The 18,309-nt window shown below is 35.4% G+C and overlaps 1 protein-coding gene across 1 annotated transcript in view; it reads right to left on the reverse strand.

The window, feature by feature from the left end:
* Positions 1-18,309, reverse strand: part of VPS13A (vacuolar protein sorting 13 homolog A (S. cerevisiae)) — a 141,316-nt gene that overhangs the window by 33,165 nt on the left and 89,842 nt on the right. Inside the window, 14 exon segments of the mRNA XM_009994968.1 lie at positions 1,160-1,293; positions 1,963-2,091; positions 5,161-5,307; positions 5,405-5,509; positions 5,963-6,358; positions 7,528-7,825; positions 9,108-9,211; positions 10,356-10,516; positions 11,267-11,528; positions 11,644-11,802; positions 13,406-13,507; positions 14,270-14,626; positions 15,114-15,206; positions 17,667-17,899. Of these exon segments, the coding sequence (XP_009993270.1) occupies positions 1,160-1,293; positions 1,963-2,091; positions 5,161-5,307; positions 5,405-5,509; positions 5,963-6,358; positions 7,528-7,825; positions 9,108-9,211; positions 10,356-10,516; positions 11,267-11,528; positions 11,644-11,802; positions 13,406-13,507; positions 14,270-14,626; positions 15,114-15,206; positions 17,667-17,899 (2,680 nt within the window).

An 18,309-nucleotide genomic window follows, 5' to 3' on the forward strand; every position in this document is an offset into this window, starting at 1 on the left:
ATCCAGAGATAGGAGGCATGTGAATGGTTCTAAGCTGTGTAAGGGAAGGATTAGACTGGACATTAGGAAGCATTTCTCTGTTGAGAGGGTGGTCAAACACTGGAAGAGGTTTCCTAGAGGGGTGGTCCATGCCCCATGCCTGTCACTAATGAAGAGGCATCTGAACAATGCCCTTAATAACAGCTTTAACTTCTGCTAAGCCCAGACAGGGTCAGGCAGTTGGACTATATTATCTTTGCAGGTCCCTCCTGACTGAAATATTCTATCCTCCATAGTTCATTACAAAGTTATCTATATACTTCTTAAATTTACACTAGGGATTCCCAAAATCCAGGTAAAAATATAAAAAATTACTGATGTTTAATGAGAAAAAACAAAAGAAACAACTGACTGTACTCTTCAAAGAGGAATACACAGCATTTAAGCACTGTTCTGGTTGACTAGCAGGAACTGACTATTCAGTTTTTAGTAAGAAACAGGTCAAGAATGCTGTAGATATGCTTACTCTACTCAGCACCACGCAGTAGCCAAGTGCACAGTAGCAAAGCATTACAAAGACATTCCAGTTTGAGAACAGGACCATTACAACTCCATGCAGGTGCACAACCAAATTGCAGGTAACTCATAGTTGTTAAAATAACCTTAGTTTTGGTCTGGCTTTACAAAATTTGTGTAACCACCTACTCATTTTTCAGTTGGTTCCTTCATCTCACCCATAACATTTTAACCCATGCTTTCAGCTAAATCTCAGCTAAACATGATAGAACAGTAGAAGTCCCAAATCTAATCACATTTACAAATCATTAATTACTTATTCTGCACAGTAAGCACCTGCACAGCTCCAGAGAAGCCAAACACATCCTTTGCCCCCACCAGGGATGTAGAGGGCAAGAACACAAATATAATATAAAAAGGGACAAGAGAGCTCACAAAACTGCTTCTTTACTTCTAGAAACAGGCACTTACCACTACATAACACTGTGCTGTTAACTATTAATTCTCTCCAATTTATAAAACAACAGATTTTTGTGTGCTCCTGATAAAATTAGCCATTTCTTAAAAAAACAGGCTTCTGAAGAAACAGGCATGTTTACAATACATGAAATAACAATTCGCATGTCTCCGTGCAGACATCCACACTAAAATTTTTCTTACCTACCTTTGTCCATACTCAACAATTTCCTCTTTAGTATGGTTTATCAAGAGAAATGGAGCTGCACCCTCATGGTAGTTAGAAAATGTAATCACTGTAGAATGTTCAGTCAGGTTAACATCTACTATAATTCCTCCAAGCTATCAAATGTAAAAATCATACAGTAAATAACAGTGGAATGAATGTCTAGTAAAGCAAATATAATTTATGTATTTTGGAAAAATCTTACTCTTGTAAGATAAAATTGTCTAATAGTGAAACAACCAACCTGTTTTTAACATATCTTTAAAATATTACCCTGGTCTAACTACTAGGTAACAGGCATTGTACTTATTAATCAAAACTATGAAGGAGTTCTGTACTGTCAAAATTTAGGCTGGTATCAGAGGAACCTACCTTCATCAAACCATTTGTAGCCACTAATGTCCTCCAAAACACTCTACTATTAAAAATACTTACCTATTTAAAAACTACTGCTCAATGAGACTATATGCAACACAGAAGTAAAGTCAGGGCAATCAAAGTTACTTCTCAAAGTAACTAATTACTTATAACTAACAAATACTTCTCAGCCTCAGATAGAGGCTTCTATTGATCTGCTTTGCAGAAAAGACCTTAAAACAAAACACCTCTTGCGTAACACACACAAGAAAGAGAGAACATGAGAATAACACACTTGCATATACATGACGTTTTCCTAAGCGAAGTTTTTGCAATGCTTAATTGTATAGGAACACAGAAAGGTTTGACAACAGAAATTAAGCAATTATGCATATTGTTTCACCTAATTTCAGAAAGCAACAATTTACCTTGTTGTCCAAATGCAGTAGCAGACAGTTTTCTTGCTTGTCAAAATTTATTTTCTTTGCAGGGAGATCAGAATTTTCAACTCTAACGAGCAGTTTGTTGGCATCATTTTCAGGCCAAAAGGGAATACACTAGGAAAAAAAAAAATCACATATTTTAAAGTAAGTGACAAAACAAATTAGATGGCACTAACTTTGGCCCAAAGTTCATCTACTACAATTCTACCGAAAAGTATAGTGAGTGGGATCAGAAACTATCAAAAAAACTAGAAGTAATTACTTACCTGAACACAACAAATTGAAAGGAAGTCAGAAATAATACATACTACAATGAAGAAATTGGGAAGTTAAGGAACTAAAAGTGAAAACAGTAAGACTTCATATTCACAAGAACTAGATAATGGATATGAAATATCCAACTAATTAAGAGTCATGCCCTGGAAACAAGCTATGATTAACAATAACTCTCAACCAACAAGAGCCAAAGTCTGTACAGATAGACCAGTCTTCCTGTATTTCCAACTGTTTAACTGCAACATCCAAAACTTCAGGAACATCTTTCCCCAACATAAGTTGAGAAATTAAATTATTATATTTAACTGCATCTGAATCCTAGAATGTAAATCTTCAATGGTGAAAGACTAGTTCACCAACTTACCATGCCACTAAGTTCCCTTTCCCATTGTTTCTCACACCACAGGAAGCAGGAAGACAAAGGAAAAAAATATAGTTAAACTGCAAGATTGAAGGTGTAATCTACATCAACATGTAACCTACAAAGTAAATTTAAATGTGTTGCAAACTAGCATAAAACACTGCAAGTAAGTCTCAACATGGAAATTAAGAGAGCTCAAAAGCACTTCAAGGAGAACCTGTCAACATTGAAGGAAAGTTTAAAAGCAAAATCAACATAAGTACAAAGGATATGCTAAACAAGTTGTTTCAGTATCAACCTCTTTCCTTCTCTCTTCCCCTCTCTCCTGCTTTCTTTCCTTCCTTGCTTTAAGGATGCATGTTGGTCTTGCACCACAGGTAATACAATGGACTGTCCTCAGAAAGCCATTTCATACTAATCACTGCACAACGATTTCTATTACAACCCTTGAAGAAGATGGACTTTTCTAAAAAGAGTAATTAAAGTTTCTGGTAGATTGACTGCTTTTCAGAGAGGGAAAATCTCCAAGATGGGTTTTACAAAAGGACAGGCTATCTGTGACTAAGTAAGAAGAGTAGATAAGAACTAAAAGCAGCAGGAAGGACTCCGCTTAACTTAAAATGACTAAAATAGAATGGGGACAGAAGAGAGCAAGTTGAGACATGAATTATCACTTCACTAAGCTTCTTGGTTTTTTGAAGATCAACCTAAAGTAAAAGAGTGAAGTGAGAATTACTTAAAAAAAAAAAATAATAATCAGAGGCATTAATTAAAAAAATAAATAAATCTAGGCTAGCTGAATAGCAAAGTTCCATATTTCGGTAAGAGCATCAGATATGAACTTGTTCCTGAACACAAATCCTGGATGCCTAAAGAGACCAATAGTGGCAAAAAGACAACTCTGGGAGTGAAGCTTGATATAATTTAGGAGGGTATACAGAGCCTTCTGTTGACCTCTACTACTCCATTTGATAAACACCAGTATGTAACATTTCAGAAGACATTAGGAGTGATTCTAAAATGTAGAAAGTTCTCCTTTGACACTTAATGTCTGAAATTATACTAAACTTGATTAATACAATTATGAAACACCTGAGAAACAATTACAGTTCTGGGACAAGCTAGAAAATTCTGTAAGCATATAAATAAAACAGTCAACAAACTACAGGTAACATATTTAACAATGTCTCTGACCTTCAAAACTATTATTTTAGAATAGTTTTTACAGGAAAATTCAAAAGTTTATGTAAAATAATTAAATTTATTCTAATAACAACTCTGTATCAAATACAAATCACAAAACACCAAGAAGTAATAAAAACTGACTATATTTTCCCAGATTAAGAAGTTAGATATGAAATGGTCCATGCCACTATACATGAGCTTTTTCAGGAAACCAGATGAGGAAGCGTGCATACAAAGAATCCAAAAATGTGTAGTCAAAGTTTGGTTCAGAGGAATATAAGAACATTAGGAAATAGAATAAATGTGTAGGCTTATGGCGAACAGATATTCTTGAATAAAAGCAAAGAAACTTTTCTGAAAATAATTGTATACGTTATGGGAAGCTAAACTGACTTAAACAATTAAAGATCTAAACATCGCTGTGTGCAGTTCACAAAAACCATGAAGACAACAAAAAACAATGTAGTATCGATTTCCTGAACTAAAATTATTATATTTAAATGGTATTTATCTTCCATAATCATTAAAGATAAAACGCACACCTAAGGAAAATGTGTTTATGGTACCAAAAATGTAATAGAAAGATCTGCTTACAAATCTGATTTAAAATATTCTTCTAAGTTTGGTATTTTAGTTGGCAAGCACTTCTTGGTGACCATTTGGAGTAACTACAATGATACAGAAATGCAAGAAGGCCTCCAATGACCCTACTTGTGAGGCTAAATTCAGTGTCTCCTATACCACCACAAACAGGCACTGTTTTTTCTTCATGTACTGAAGGAAGACATGATGGCCTCAAAACACTAAACGCATACAAAACGTAATTGTGAGATACTGCAGTGCAAACAGTCAAGCTGCACACCCAGTCTGCAACCTTCCAGACCTCTGTAGCACACATAAAACCCAAAAGCCATCCTCATACGCTTAGCCTGGGGGCCAGCAATCCCTCTCTAGACACTCTGCATTAAGCAGTAAAAATCAGCACTGAGTCTAGTCCCAGAAGAACACATACTAGCACAGCCAAAGCACTCTATCACATACCATTGCAAAAAACTGAACAGAAGTTTCAGTGCCACTGCAGAGAGAGATAACAGAGTAACAGTACAGGTCTTTTTTCATACTATTTATGATGCAGGTAACAGAAAAAATTACAATTACAATATAAACCAGTTTTACAGTATATCGTAAAGCAACACTGAGAAAAGGTAAGAGGACACAGCTAATTAATTGAAAAAGCACAACATATTCAGACATTGTCATTAAAAACAATGCATGGCTCATATTTCTATCAAGAAGTGTTCAAACAATTTGTTTTTTTTCCTGAGAGAAACAACTTGGAATAGATTCCTTTATAAGTTTACCTGTTGCAAAACAATAGGAATCCACTTCTCCTTGCCTTCTTCAGCTACTTCCAAAGTGTATTTGCTTCTATTTGAGATCATAAAAAATGGCGTGAAAGTTACAATTCTAGTAATATTAAAACTGCTGTTGTTTATGGTGACACCAACCTGTGAACAGAAAGACAGCATTAGAAGTAGACTGTTCTTCTCTTACCTCATTTGTATCTCCTGAAAGTAATGAATTTGAAAGAGAAATTTAACTCACTTGATATTCCTTTTTATGACTCTTGCATTTCACAGAACCATGACTTCCAACAGTGTCCAGTGAAAACTGATCAGACAGTTCACTGTCAGTTACCATAAGCTGCACCTATGAAGAAGCACTTTGAGTTAATTATCAATTTACTAACACTGAAAACATTTTTTAAAATTATATAGAGTACACATATATCTAAATGTAAGCGCACATAGTAACCTGCATCTTAATCCTAGCTTACTACCATCTCAGACCCAATCTAACAACCACCAGTGCACACACACCTTTTTAAAGAACAATTCATTTTTCAAGTACTACAGCTTCACATTTCTTACACATAAGGATCTTTATTGATGCAGTTTAAGCAATACCTTTGATAATGTAAATTCTAATCTCAACCATATCTTACAATATAATGTTTAAAATATTCCATCTTTAGTCAGAGATACTATAGGCCTTCATGCCCTTTACAGAATATAGCTTGCTGTAGATAACTTTCAACGTGTAAAAACACTTTCATACAACACCAGGGATTATAGAGCTCTCAGGTTTCACAAAACATAATACCTTGTTATTTTGGCGGAAGTTTTTGGGCTGGAAAGAAAAAAGCAGCGGCTTTTTGTAATCCGGAGGATGCTTGCGGTGAATACCATCAGCTTTGTACTGCAACATTCGACCAGTTTTATTTACCATCCAGTACGGACTGTGAATTGCTACAACGATCTGCCCAGTTGTGTAGGTCACATGGACAGCAATATCCAGTTCAGCCTTATCTAGCTCCGTGATACAGTAAAATGTGGTGAAGCTGATATCCGGTAGATTGCTTTTTATGTGGTACTCACTCTTCCAGTTTTGATCAAGATAGTTAAGCAACTGTAAATCTAGTTTCGTTTGATCCAAGACTGCATTATGAATCTGGGCAGAACATCCTTCTTGTAGAGTGTCGTATTTGTTCCCATTTCCCTTTAAAAGAAAACCAACACAACAACCCAGTGCACATTTATGAGTCACACTCAAAATTTGTATCAACTTATTTTCTGTTTGAAAATTAAGGCAAAAGTTACTTTGGCAAAATTTTATAATGCTTATTATGCTACCTAAATAATTCTTAAATGTCTACCCCAATACAACATTTTACAGAAAAAACCCTCAACTATGCATGGTAATCAATATTTAACACACACAAGAAAAGAGTCACCAAATCCAAATGCACACACACACTTAAATGACAGTTTTCCTCAATTCAGTACTTCTTCCACTAAATTTAAACTTGTAAGAGACAAACAGAAAAGAGCCTGTTAAGTTCCACACATTTTGCTAGAGACCACAATCTCTAGCTCCAGTAATTACCCATTTCAGATAAAGCTTCCTGTTTAAATTCTACTATTTGAATCCAAATACTAAATATTGTTTGGGGAAAAAAAACCACAAAAGCTCTAGTGTCTCACATATATATTTCTATTACCCTTAGTCCACACCAGTAAGCAGTGGCACACAACTATAGCAGATCAATAGAATGAAATGCTTACTGTTGAGGAACCCATGTCCACACTGTGCATGTTCTAGGTGCTCTACTTGAGACTGACTGTCATCTGGCTCTTGAACAAATGTCTAATAACAAAGTGCACCTAATAATTTCATTTTTTCTGAAAAGAATATAAAGTCTGCCAGTCTGCAATTCTAGCCAAAATCTGGCAAAAAAAGCAGGCCTGTGACAATTCATTAAAAGCATGCTACTGCTGAAAGACAGTGAGAGCACTCAAAATGCTATTGTAGGCTGACTCACTTTTGTCACTTGAGGCAGTCATATAATTCACAAGAAAAACTAGACTGCTTAACTAGGCTCAAGCTGCACTTGAACAATAGAAAGTGACTTGCAAGTTTGCACACTAAGTTTTACTTTGTGTATGTATTTAACGTGTGAGTTATTACTAATTAATAATACCACAACTTTTCACATTCTGAGGCTGTTTGACTTCTGTAGATACATGTCTGCCCTTACAAGATCTGTGAACTTGCTTCACAAACACTCTAACAGAAGCCCATTCTTTTAATATTAATTTATTAAAATATTCCAACCAGCTGGTCAGCCTTCATATCATAAGTGGAAAATTTAAACATTAAAGACTTACCTCTACGGAATAAGTTATTAGGTAAGGAAGAAGATTGCGGAGAAGAACAGGAGGCCATAAATGAACAACATATGGAAAATCCCATTGATCTTCTGCACATAATGAAGATGTCAACATGTCTTTTACAGGAACAATATTGATAATAAGCAAGTGGCTAGTTGACCTCACAGACTGGCATTTCCTTTGTAATAAACTGTCAACATTTTTCATAATTTCATCAAATGAAATTCCTTCACACATATCAAATTCTCCACCTAGTCCATTTTCACTGGCTAATGGCTGCAAACTCAGCTTGGATCTGTGAATGAAAACATTTTTTAAACAATACAAGATTTAATTTTTCAATTATGAAAAAGTATTATGCAACACTAACATTGATGCTTTGGAAATCTTCTAACAGTACTCCATTGCCTGCCTATACCTTGCTTAAGGGAGGAAGCAAAAGGTGGTCTGGATTCCCAAAGTTCATGGAATTTTACCAATTGGGTTTTTTTGTTCCCTATCTCCACACACCACCCTGTGCAAAGAAGGGACTGTTGAAAATTCTTGTGAAAAGGCTACTGAACTTCCTTACAAGTTCTGCTGTTTTCCCAGCAAAAAGTCTGGATAAATAATTCATTCCAATCACAGACCTGTAGAAAGTGGCCTTCTTTCCAGTCACAAAATATACCAAGATTATTGATTATATACACACATAGCTTTTGTAAGGCAACTGCTTTAATTGAATAAGCAGCACTTTGAGCATTTTTGATAGTAAACATTTCCTGACTGTTCAGTAGAACTCACCCAGAGATCTGTGCAATGAATCAGAATGTCACTAAACCTTATTAAAGAAAATATATTTAGTTAGAAATATTAATGAACTTAAATGATCTACAGAAAAGTGTAACTTTTTAAATTAAAGATACACTGCTGTCATCTTGAAAAAACGGGGAGAGTGTTTAGAAGAAAAAAGTCTCTGTAATCCTAAAAAATGTATCTGCTTAAAAGTTGGTGGCAGTTTAGGTAACCTGTACATACAAACTCACTGCAGTTTTAAGTGGGTATTAGTTTGGAGGCGCTAGTAGCACAGCTATGCTGAAAGCCAAAGTCTTCTAAAGTTGACAAGTCTTCTAAATCTGTGATAGAGCTTAAATGTATTACTTTGCATTTTTTAATTCAGAATCATAAAAATCAAAATAAGCCTTTTTACTATGATGTTATACTATGTTATTTTAGAAAGCAAAAACCTGTAATACATCACTAGACATCAGTACCCTAAGAAAAAGTCTGTACTGTGTGGATAACAATCACTGTGTTCTAGAAGCACCTAGCCTCAGATTCTTAACATGACTTAGCTGGATTTAGTTGTTCAGTACACTGGATTTCCAAGGACTTCCAATTCAATAATTAAATTCTATTCTATTTAACTCCGACTAGATGCTCTGAGAAGATCCTAGCCAACAGTGACAGTACAGTAATCATTACGAGATTAGGTAGCAAAGGGAAACAATTTATTTTTTTTTAGCATCATTGTATGGCTACAACAATCAAGAATGTATAAACATATTCCATTAGAACAGAAGAATGCAATTCAGTACCTGTAAGAGGACAATGGTATGTTGAATTCATTTTCTGGTGAAGCAGTCCCTAAACATCTTCCTTCCTCAAAAATGTTTAATGGGATTGAAAAATGATTCCTTATCTATGTGAAATAAAAATCCAGCAACATACATTAGGAAAAAATGGAAAGATAAAGTATTTTGAGCCACACAGAGCACAGAATGAGAACTCTCATTTTTCATCTTACTCATTTATCATTCAAGGTCAGGTGTTTAAGAAGAACTGGCTCTAATACCAGCAAATCTCTTTGAATTATTTGGTTGTGCAGTTTAATGTTATATTTTAATAATGAAATTAATACATAAGATGTAAAAGTATTTTCAAAGATAAACACAAAGTCCTGTAAAACCAAAGACAAATACATCTGAATTATACAATAATTTTCCATAGAACTTGCTCCTAAAAATGCAATAGATATGACTGTGGGTGTCAAAATCTATACAGCAGAAGACATAAGGGAAGTAAAATAATTCCTTAAGGTTAAGCCATCAATATTCACTACAGTCCTCTTATTCTGTGCAAATATTGTTTATTTTATTTCAGGGTTAGTTTAATGGATTATTAAGTCCAGAAAAAAAAAAAAAAAAAAAAAAATCAAGTAAGGGAAGAATAAATCCAGGCATTAACCAACTCATAAAACATTATGGGCAAAAGAAGCTCATGAAATGTAACAGGGACACTATCACTACAGAATATTAGTATCTGGACCACCCCTGTACTTGTAAACTATATATTGCCTATTAAAAATACTACTAAATCAAAAAAGATACAGGCTCAAAGGGCTCAGTGTTCAGCTGACTTGGTACTAAATTTGAAATTTATGTATCAACTGTACAGCATGAAAAAAAATAAATACTCCCATAGAAGGATAACCTTGCAGAACCAAGGTACGTTGAAGAGGTTTATCACTTCCCACAAAGCAAACAGTTCAACAAGACTGAAATTGGAACTAGTATTAGAAAACATTACTAATTATCCTGACCTACAATCTGGTCCACCTCCACCCCCAACCCGTCCACTGTCTTTGTTCCTTAGGAAAAGCTTTTTTTTCTAGAAAGTATCTTCTTAAACTACCTTATAATACAAAATAGCAAAGTTATAGCAATTGTTCAGATAAGTTTTAAAAACATGTTTCCTACAATGTCTATTTAAATACTACTGGATCATGTTAATTTGCTAAAAAGTTTAAATTACTATGAAATTCTAACGTATGGAAATACAATAACCTGAATTGGAGACCGTATTGTTATCATCTTGCTTCCTTCAACAGTATCAATTTGGCAGACTATGGACCTTTCAACACCTGATTCCTCGTGTCTCACTTTGTAAATGCATCGACCCACTTTTGTCAATGGAATCTTTTCCACAGAGGAATGATTATGTGGACCTAGAATTTACAAGACAACAAATTGAAGACTCAGAAGGAGTGTAAAGATACCATTTGAAAGGCAAAAATGTGCATTTAATAGACTTTTCTGTATCATTCAATCTATCGAAAAAACTAAAGTAGGTAAGAAAGGACAATCACCACTTTCAACACGTCAACCTCACAGTGTTACCACATAAACAGCAAAGATTCTTCTTCACCACAGGAAAAAGAGTAAATGAGTTCATCACTCAAATATTTAAGCGGGTTTTGCAACTGCAAATAAAATTAGTCCTTGAAGATAAATGTTCACAAGATGTTATGGCTTATTAATAGGGTACAGCTGATATACATTGCAAAAACAATTCAACTCATAAATCACATGTTCAAGACCAGTTTGAAGAAACAGTTTTGAAAAACTGTCAGTTGACAATAAGTCATCTTTAATTGGTAACACACCCTATAAAAAATAGCCAAATTTTACTTTTAGCTTTTTTTATTGTAGTAAAATTATAAAATAAATATTAGTTACCTGGATAATTAATCATAGTAGAAAATGTGTGCTACAAAAATTAACAAGCATAATACATATAAATTTTACCTGCAAAGACTAAAGAAGGATTTCAAATACTGCCACACATCTAGAATCTGAAGAAACACTCCTTTCATGTTGTGTAGTCCCTTAGTACTCACTGAACTGCACAAAATGGCAGGGATCATGCACCATGTAGTATTTAGAAATACAGAAGATCTATGACTTTTGGAACTTACAGATCTGAATGTAAAATCTCTTGCTGCTCAGGGTTGTCATTGCTGTGAACTGATCGCTCTCATTGTTAGTTCTGACAAATTCCATATTTAAATTCTCTCCGTCTCTTAAATGAAATGTTTTCGCTCCAAATTCAACATTAAGGACACTAAAGGAATCACTAGGTGAGACAGTGATGGGAAGTCCTAAAGAATTTATTATTACAAATGGTGCTCGGTCTTTTTTGAAGATGTCTGAAGTTTGACTAGCTGCTTCAGCAAATGCCTGGAAAGCAGAGTATAGAAAAACACAAACATACTGAGTAAGACTTCATAAAGACGTTCTGTGCAAAAATTCATCAGACAGTTCTGATGCTACATAGCTAAATAATCTTTCTTACCGTGCCCAAGTTACTCAACATTTGTAGGCCACACTTGGATAGTGTAATGTTCAGCTGGTCTTTTGAGGAAACATGTATTACTGTTTTATATTCTGGAACTTTGTAGTTTTCTTCTTCTGCATCTGATTCAACCAATGCTTTTTTAGCCTTCTTCTTCATCTGAAAGGAGAATTTTGAAGAATTCTTACCTAACCACTCCCTCTGTACAAAAAATTTTCACTCAATACTCTTTCTCTCTCCCTTCCCCACTTAACAGACCTGCTATGGTTTTCCTTTTTGTGTTCATGTTTTTATTCTCAAATAAAAACAAAAGTAGGAGCAAATGAAGAAGGCAAGAGGCAAAAGATCTATTTCAGAAGTCAGCAAAATTCCAATAACAGTACCTACAATTATGATTATTCAAAAATAGACATACTTAGTAACTACTAATATACGCAGTAAATGCTGTGTGAAAACATTCATCTTAATCACAATATCTCAGTCCATGATCTTTACTCTTCCAACACCATTACTGAATAAAGTTTTTTGATAATTATAGTCCTAGGAAAAGGACAGTTTTTCCATTTTGGAGAACCTCAAGCCAAGAATACTTGAAAAGTTTTGAAAAGATCAGAAAACAATGCTCATCTACTTTGAGACCAGAACATGGAGTACGTCCTTGCAAAAGATGGAACTCAAGTGGTGAGAGCACTACTCCCACAGTGCTATCTGTACTAGTCAGTAAGATATACCAGTTCTTCCATTATGTTTTTGCTGCTTATACTACCATGGAATGAGATCACAGAACCACAGAATGTTAGGGGTTGGAAGCGACCTCCTAAGATCATCAAGCCCAACGCCTCCTGCCAGAGCAGGACCAAAAAACCACACACAACTAGGGCAGATCACTCAGAAAGAGATCTAGACAGGTCCTGAAAGTCTCCAGAGAAGGAGACCCCACAATCTCTCCAGGCAGCCTGTTCCAGTGCTCTGTAACCCTCACAGTAAAGAAGTTATTTTTCATGTTGAGGTGGAATTTTCTGTGCTCGAGTTTTAATCCATTGCCCCTCGTCCTATCACAGGGCACAAGAGAAAAGACCTGGTCCCTGGCTTCTTGATGCCCAGCCCTCATGTATTTATAGACATTAATTAGATCCCTCCTCAGTCTTCTCTTCTCTAGACTGAAAAACCCCAGGTCTCTCAGCCTTTCCTCATAGGCAGGTGTTCCAGCCCTTAATCATCCTCATAGCCCTTCACTGGACTCTCTCCAGTAGATCCCTGTCCCTCTGGAACTGAGGAGCCCAGAACTGGACGCAATACTCCAAGTGAGGTCTCACCAGGGCTGAGTAGAGGGGGAGGAGAACCTCATTCTATCTGCTGGAGACAGTCCTAATGCACCCCAAGATACTGTTGGCCTTCTTGGGCACATTGTTGTCCCATGGATAACCTGTTGAGTGGCGGTTGATCTTTACAAAGTCACTGACTGCATCATTAGCATATTATATAACTTTAGAGAATTTGATATAAAGGCATTATTATTATCTAATGCAACTGCAATTAAATCATCTTGCCACCAGAAGGACAGTATTATTTAAAAGATCTGTGAGTCTGGATCTTCAGCTGTGCAAAAGTTGGTTTCATTCACTAATTGGGGGAAAAAACTCTCAGTAACCAACAAGAAAGAATAAAATTGTTAGATTAGTCTCAGCAATGAAAGGTGCAGACCATTTTTTTTTTTTCCTATACTACAGAAAAGGAAGATTTGAGTCTTTGGAAAATATACCTTGATTTCAAGAACCCATGGTTTGAATAAATCAGTCTTCTCAACTTCTAGTGGTTCAAGCAAAGGTTCCCACACTCCAAACATCTCATTAAAATAGTGCACCTTTGAAATACAGAAGTCAATTAGGAAATTACATACAAGTGTCAAACCAATGGAAGTTCTACAGATTTTAAAAGACTTAGAATTCTGATTTACAGGTACATTATTTACTTTGCTAATATAAAAAAATTATTATCTGATTGCCTTTCCAGCTCCCACCAAAAGACAAAGCAGATGCACTAGAAAAACTCATGAGGCAGATATGTCTCTGCTGCAAAGACACACTTCCAAGGAAGTGGTAAAAGGTGTGACACTTAAAGTGAAAATCCAACGCATTAGATGCAGTATATTTATGACAGTAATTGTAGTTACACAATCTCATGTTTACACTCTATACAAGTTCCGAAAGGCCTGCTGCATCAATATTAAACTCTGGAGTAGCAACTGGCTAAAGCTTTTTGACAACCTTTATTGACTATTACAGTAGAATACATTAACGTGTCATTTTTATTAAATACTGTGTGGTACCAGGATTGTACATAAAACATCTGACTGGCTCATATTTGGAAATCAGTGACATAAAATTCAGTGGTTGTGGTAGATAGATTCCTCCTTATTTATAGGGCTTTAGTCTTCCAGTGCCTACAGTCTAAGCCAAAATAATATTTTAACAACCTTAACATCTCATTCTCGTCCTGCTCTCACAACATGGATCTGCAGGAATTTAGTAATCAAATACATAGATTATTTTTCTTTTCTCATCTAAATATCATAACAGGTTTAATATCTTAAGAAAACTGTCCTTTCTCATATGGGATTCCTCACCTCTAGCTCAAGATGAGAACGTAGATTGATTAAAGTGCTCCAGTTTTTGACTTCCCCAAGAAATGAGGACTTGGCTAAAAGCATTGGTACGGTTCGGTGTCCAACCCCAGCTTCAAGTGTTAGAAAGACAGATTCTATATTCATTTTCAATGTCTCTCCTGTGGGAACCAGCTCAGCAGTTGGATTTGTATCTTCATTTTCATTTGACTCTTCAAGAAACCACATTTTCAGATTTTTTATATCTTTCTTATTCCACAGGTCTGGAGGAATTTGACTGATCTCTTCTTCTGTTGTTTCTGCATTTTGATAAAGGGCTGATGTAATAGTAATTACTGTGTTTATGATTATTGGTGAAACCTACAAATAAGATGTTGGAATAATTGGAAATGAGAAACTAGTACAGGAAACAGCTACAGACACAAAATTATAATTAATATGCTATGCTAACAAACACGTCTTCTCTTTACAGGACCACTACGTTTGAAAACTCATTTCTTTCCACAGTCTACAGTTCAGCCTATTCTGATTTCCAACCTGTCTGTCTTCCAGATGGGAGCCTTCCAAACTGCATCACCCACAGCTCTGTCTGAACACTTGAAAACTTGCCTCTGCACATCAGGCCATTTTATAGAACTCAGATTCTAAAACCAAACTACTGCGACATGATTGTTGAATTCAAATTTTGTTTTCACATGCTAAACAGGTAGGTGACCTGAAGAAGAACTGAAAGAATTTCTCACTTCAGTCATTCCTGAATTTATTTTTTTTAAGATTCATATGCCACAAGCAACTTCAAAGCCTTCTAAGCAGTAGAAAACTTTAAACACAATAAAAATCTACCTACTTTTATTGTTAGAGATTTAATTGTTAGATCAGCCATTTGTGGATTAGTACCCAACTGTTTCATTTCAAAGAAGAAGTCACAAGGCTGTAAAACCTATGCAAAAGAGTAAAAATATATGTTAACATGAGAAAAAAAAAATATTAAAAATCACACACTTTTAAAGACTATGCATCAAAAGTACTGAATGGAAAACTTATCACTACTTGGTTTGTGAAGAGCAATCTGAACACTAATAACATGGTTCAAGCATAAAGAAAAATAGTATCAGAAGCATAATTTCAGCCATTCTCAATCATTTAAGATTCAATTGTCAGCTACAGTAAAATACATCACATTTCAGTAATTTCATTCTTTAGGGAAAGTCTGCAGATGTCTTCAAATACACTGCCCCATCATGCCTGTATCTTTTGAGAGGAATCAGACTTTTCAGTTAAGGACAATATAGCAACAACAATTACAGCTTTCCTTCATAAAAATATCACCGTTCCAATGACAATTACTCCTTTTCAGCTTTATTTTATAGTCAGTCCTTGCACACTCTCACTTGCCAAGTTTCACCAATCTAAGGTATACTATGATTATAGAATCATTGAGTGAGTTGCATTGGAAGAAACTTTGAAGATCATCTAGTTCCAACCCTTCTGCCATGACTTCCTGGTCCCACTAGACCAGGTTGCTCAAAGTCCCATCCAATCAGGCCTTGAACATTTTCAGGGTGGGGGCAGCCACAAATTTGCTGGGAAACCTGTTCCAGTGTCTCACCATCCTCACACCCCAGTCACTATCAAAGAAGACAAGTCTTTTAAAAACAGTAATTTTAGATCATTCTGATTTTGCAGTCTTTTCTGACATCTCTGTCCCTGTCTGAATGAGATGCTGAGGGAACAGAAACATCCCAAAACAGTTTTAAAACACTTTCCCCAGGTGAGTTTAACAGAATTATTTGTTCAGATTATTATTTTATCCTCTGCTGCTTAAATTATTTTAATTGGGTTTGTTTATTTGTTTTTATGTTTTGTTGTTGTTGTTGTGTTTTGTTTTGGTTTTGGTTTTTTTTCTTCTGGATTACAGCCAGGAATTAAGAATAACATATTCCTCTTTAGACCAAGAACCTCATCACCTGTGCTAGTCTAAATCCAGAGTCTAGCCTCCTGGTTATCTGGGAAAACCTATTCATCAGGAGGATTATTAAATCCATCACTAATGTCCCCAAAGTTTAGGCAATACAAAGTCTTCACATCGATATCAGCCTTCAGAAATCTTGTAGTCTTCATATAATCTCATGTCATACATTTTCTTTCTTGACTAAAGGCAGCCATGGAATATCATCTGAATATCTATTTCTCTGACAGTTTTTCCAAACTGAAACCCTATTGTTTGCAGAAAACCAGAGTTCAGAGATTTCCTTATGTAAATGTTTTCAAAGTGGCAGTTATGATGCTACCTGCAAAGAATACCTTTCTTAACCTCTACTATTGTCTCAAGAACTCCCTGAATTCTTCAAATGAGGTATTGTTTTAAGCATCAAAACTAAAGGTCCTTTAAAGTTTTTTCCCTTCTTTACAGTACAAACATCCTGTCAGATAGAGGTCTTTTTCTCTGTCTCTACAGTCTGAGACAAGACATTCTGACAGAAGATATTCCTGTGAGAGGGAAAGCTTAATGTGAAGCCTTCTAATTTCTTTGCAAGTGCACTTCCTCAGTCACTATATTGTTAGCAGATTAATGCAATCAAAGCCTGTGTCTACTCAGACACAAGCTGCTTCTGGGAAGACGAAGTCCCAGTCCTTTGCACGTACAGCTTTGGTCTTTTCTATGTAGCTCTGTTAAGTAAGCAGGCATTAACACAGAGCTGAAAACAGTAATTACTTAAAATTCACCTCTGGTATGAAGACACATGTAACAGTTGGAAACACTATCCAATTGAATTTTTTTTCTCTGATACAGCAATATCATTATGGAGTTAACTGAGATAACATGCTGTGCTAGAGGCAGAAAAGCTGTAAGAAGCTCCAAGAGTCACTGCATTCCCGCCTGGCCAGTAACTAACAAGTCTTATCCTGTTGCCAAAATGTGAACAGGCAGTTTTAAAATAATTTATCTATGGACCTTAACACAAAGGAACTTTTGAACAGCATACCATACATAACCTATTTCATAATACATATTCTCATTCTGTTTATAACCCTTCATTATTCAGTCACATAGTCATTTAATGCAAAGCTTCAGACTGAAAGTGTTCCACATTTACATTTCATTTCAGCTAGTGTACACTCATAAAATTCTATTCATTTGGCTTACAGGGTATATAAGAGATTATGAACATTTTACTCCTCTGGACTCTTGTCATTCCCAGCAAACCCCAAAGCCACAGATCAAGATGAAGCTTTTGGCATAAAACAGAATAAAATCAACCGAATAAATTAGCCATAAAATTTTACTCATACATCTCTAATAATCATCCTAATGACGAAAGTTTCAGAAATAACTTGCATTCTAGTACAGTAAGTTACACAGCACCTTTTAAGTATCAACTGAATGTTGCAAACTCACCGTAGTAATGTTCCCTTTTCTTTTTTCTTGAAGAAATGGGCATGCTTTCATTTGTATCTCTTTAACAGCAGCTGTCATGCTATACTTTTCAGGGCACGTTTTTATGAAGACCTCACACTGCATTGTAACCACCAATGCAGGAGCATCACTTCTTGTTAAATCAGCCACAAAGACAATCTCTGGATTTTTAACAACTATGTTCATTTCCATTATAGATACAGGCTGCACAGGTGCTTAAAAAATATATAAATTAATTAATTGTTGCAAGATTACATTGTCATTATTTATATCTGTCATACCTTATAGAGAAGTTTTAGAGATTTAGTGATAAGTTCTAGCAAAACTGGCATCAGAAGACCTATAGATCCCTGCAAGTGACTTATCTGCAGACTGTCCACTGGAGGTAGGAAACCATTAAAGTTCTAATTACTTTCATTCGTAAAAATGAAAAGGGTAACAATATCACCACTGTTACTACCTCTGACACTAGCAAATGCATTAGCTTCACTAAATATCTACATCAGCTACCTATGATAGGTCTTATGAAAATGCTAGACATATTTTCTGCTCCCTGGAGCAGCAAAATACACATTTTTCCATAGTACAATAAAGCAGCATTTTCTAGTTCTTAATGCAGGTATTT

Source organism: Chaetura pelagica, unplaced genomic scaffold (genome assembly GCF_000747805.2).
Source record: "Chaetura pelagica isolate M959 unplaced genomic scaffold, ChaPel_1.0 scaffold330, whole genome shotgun sequence".
NCBI classification, from domain to species: Eukaryota; Metazoa; Chordata; class Aves; order Apodiformes; family Apodidae; genus Chaetura; species Chaetura pelagica.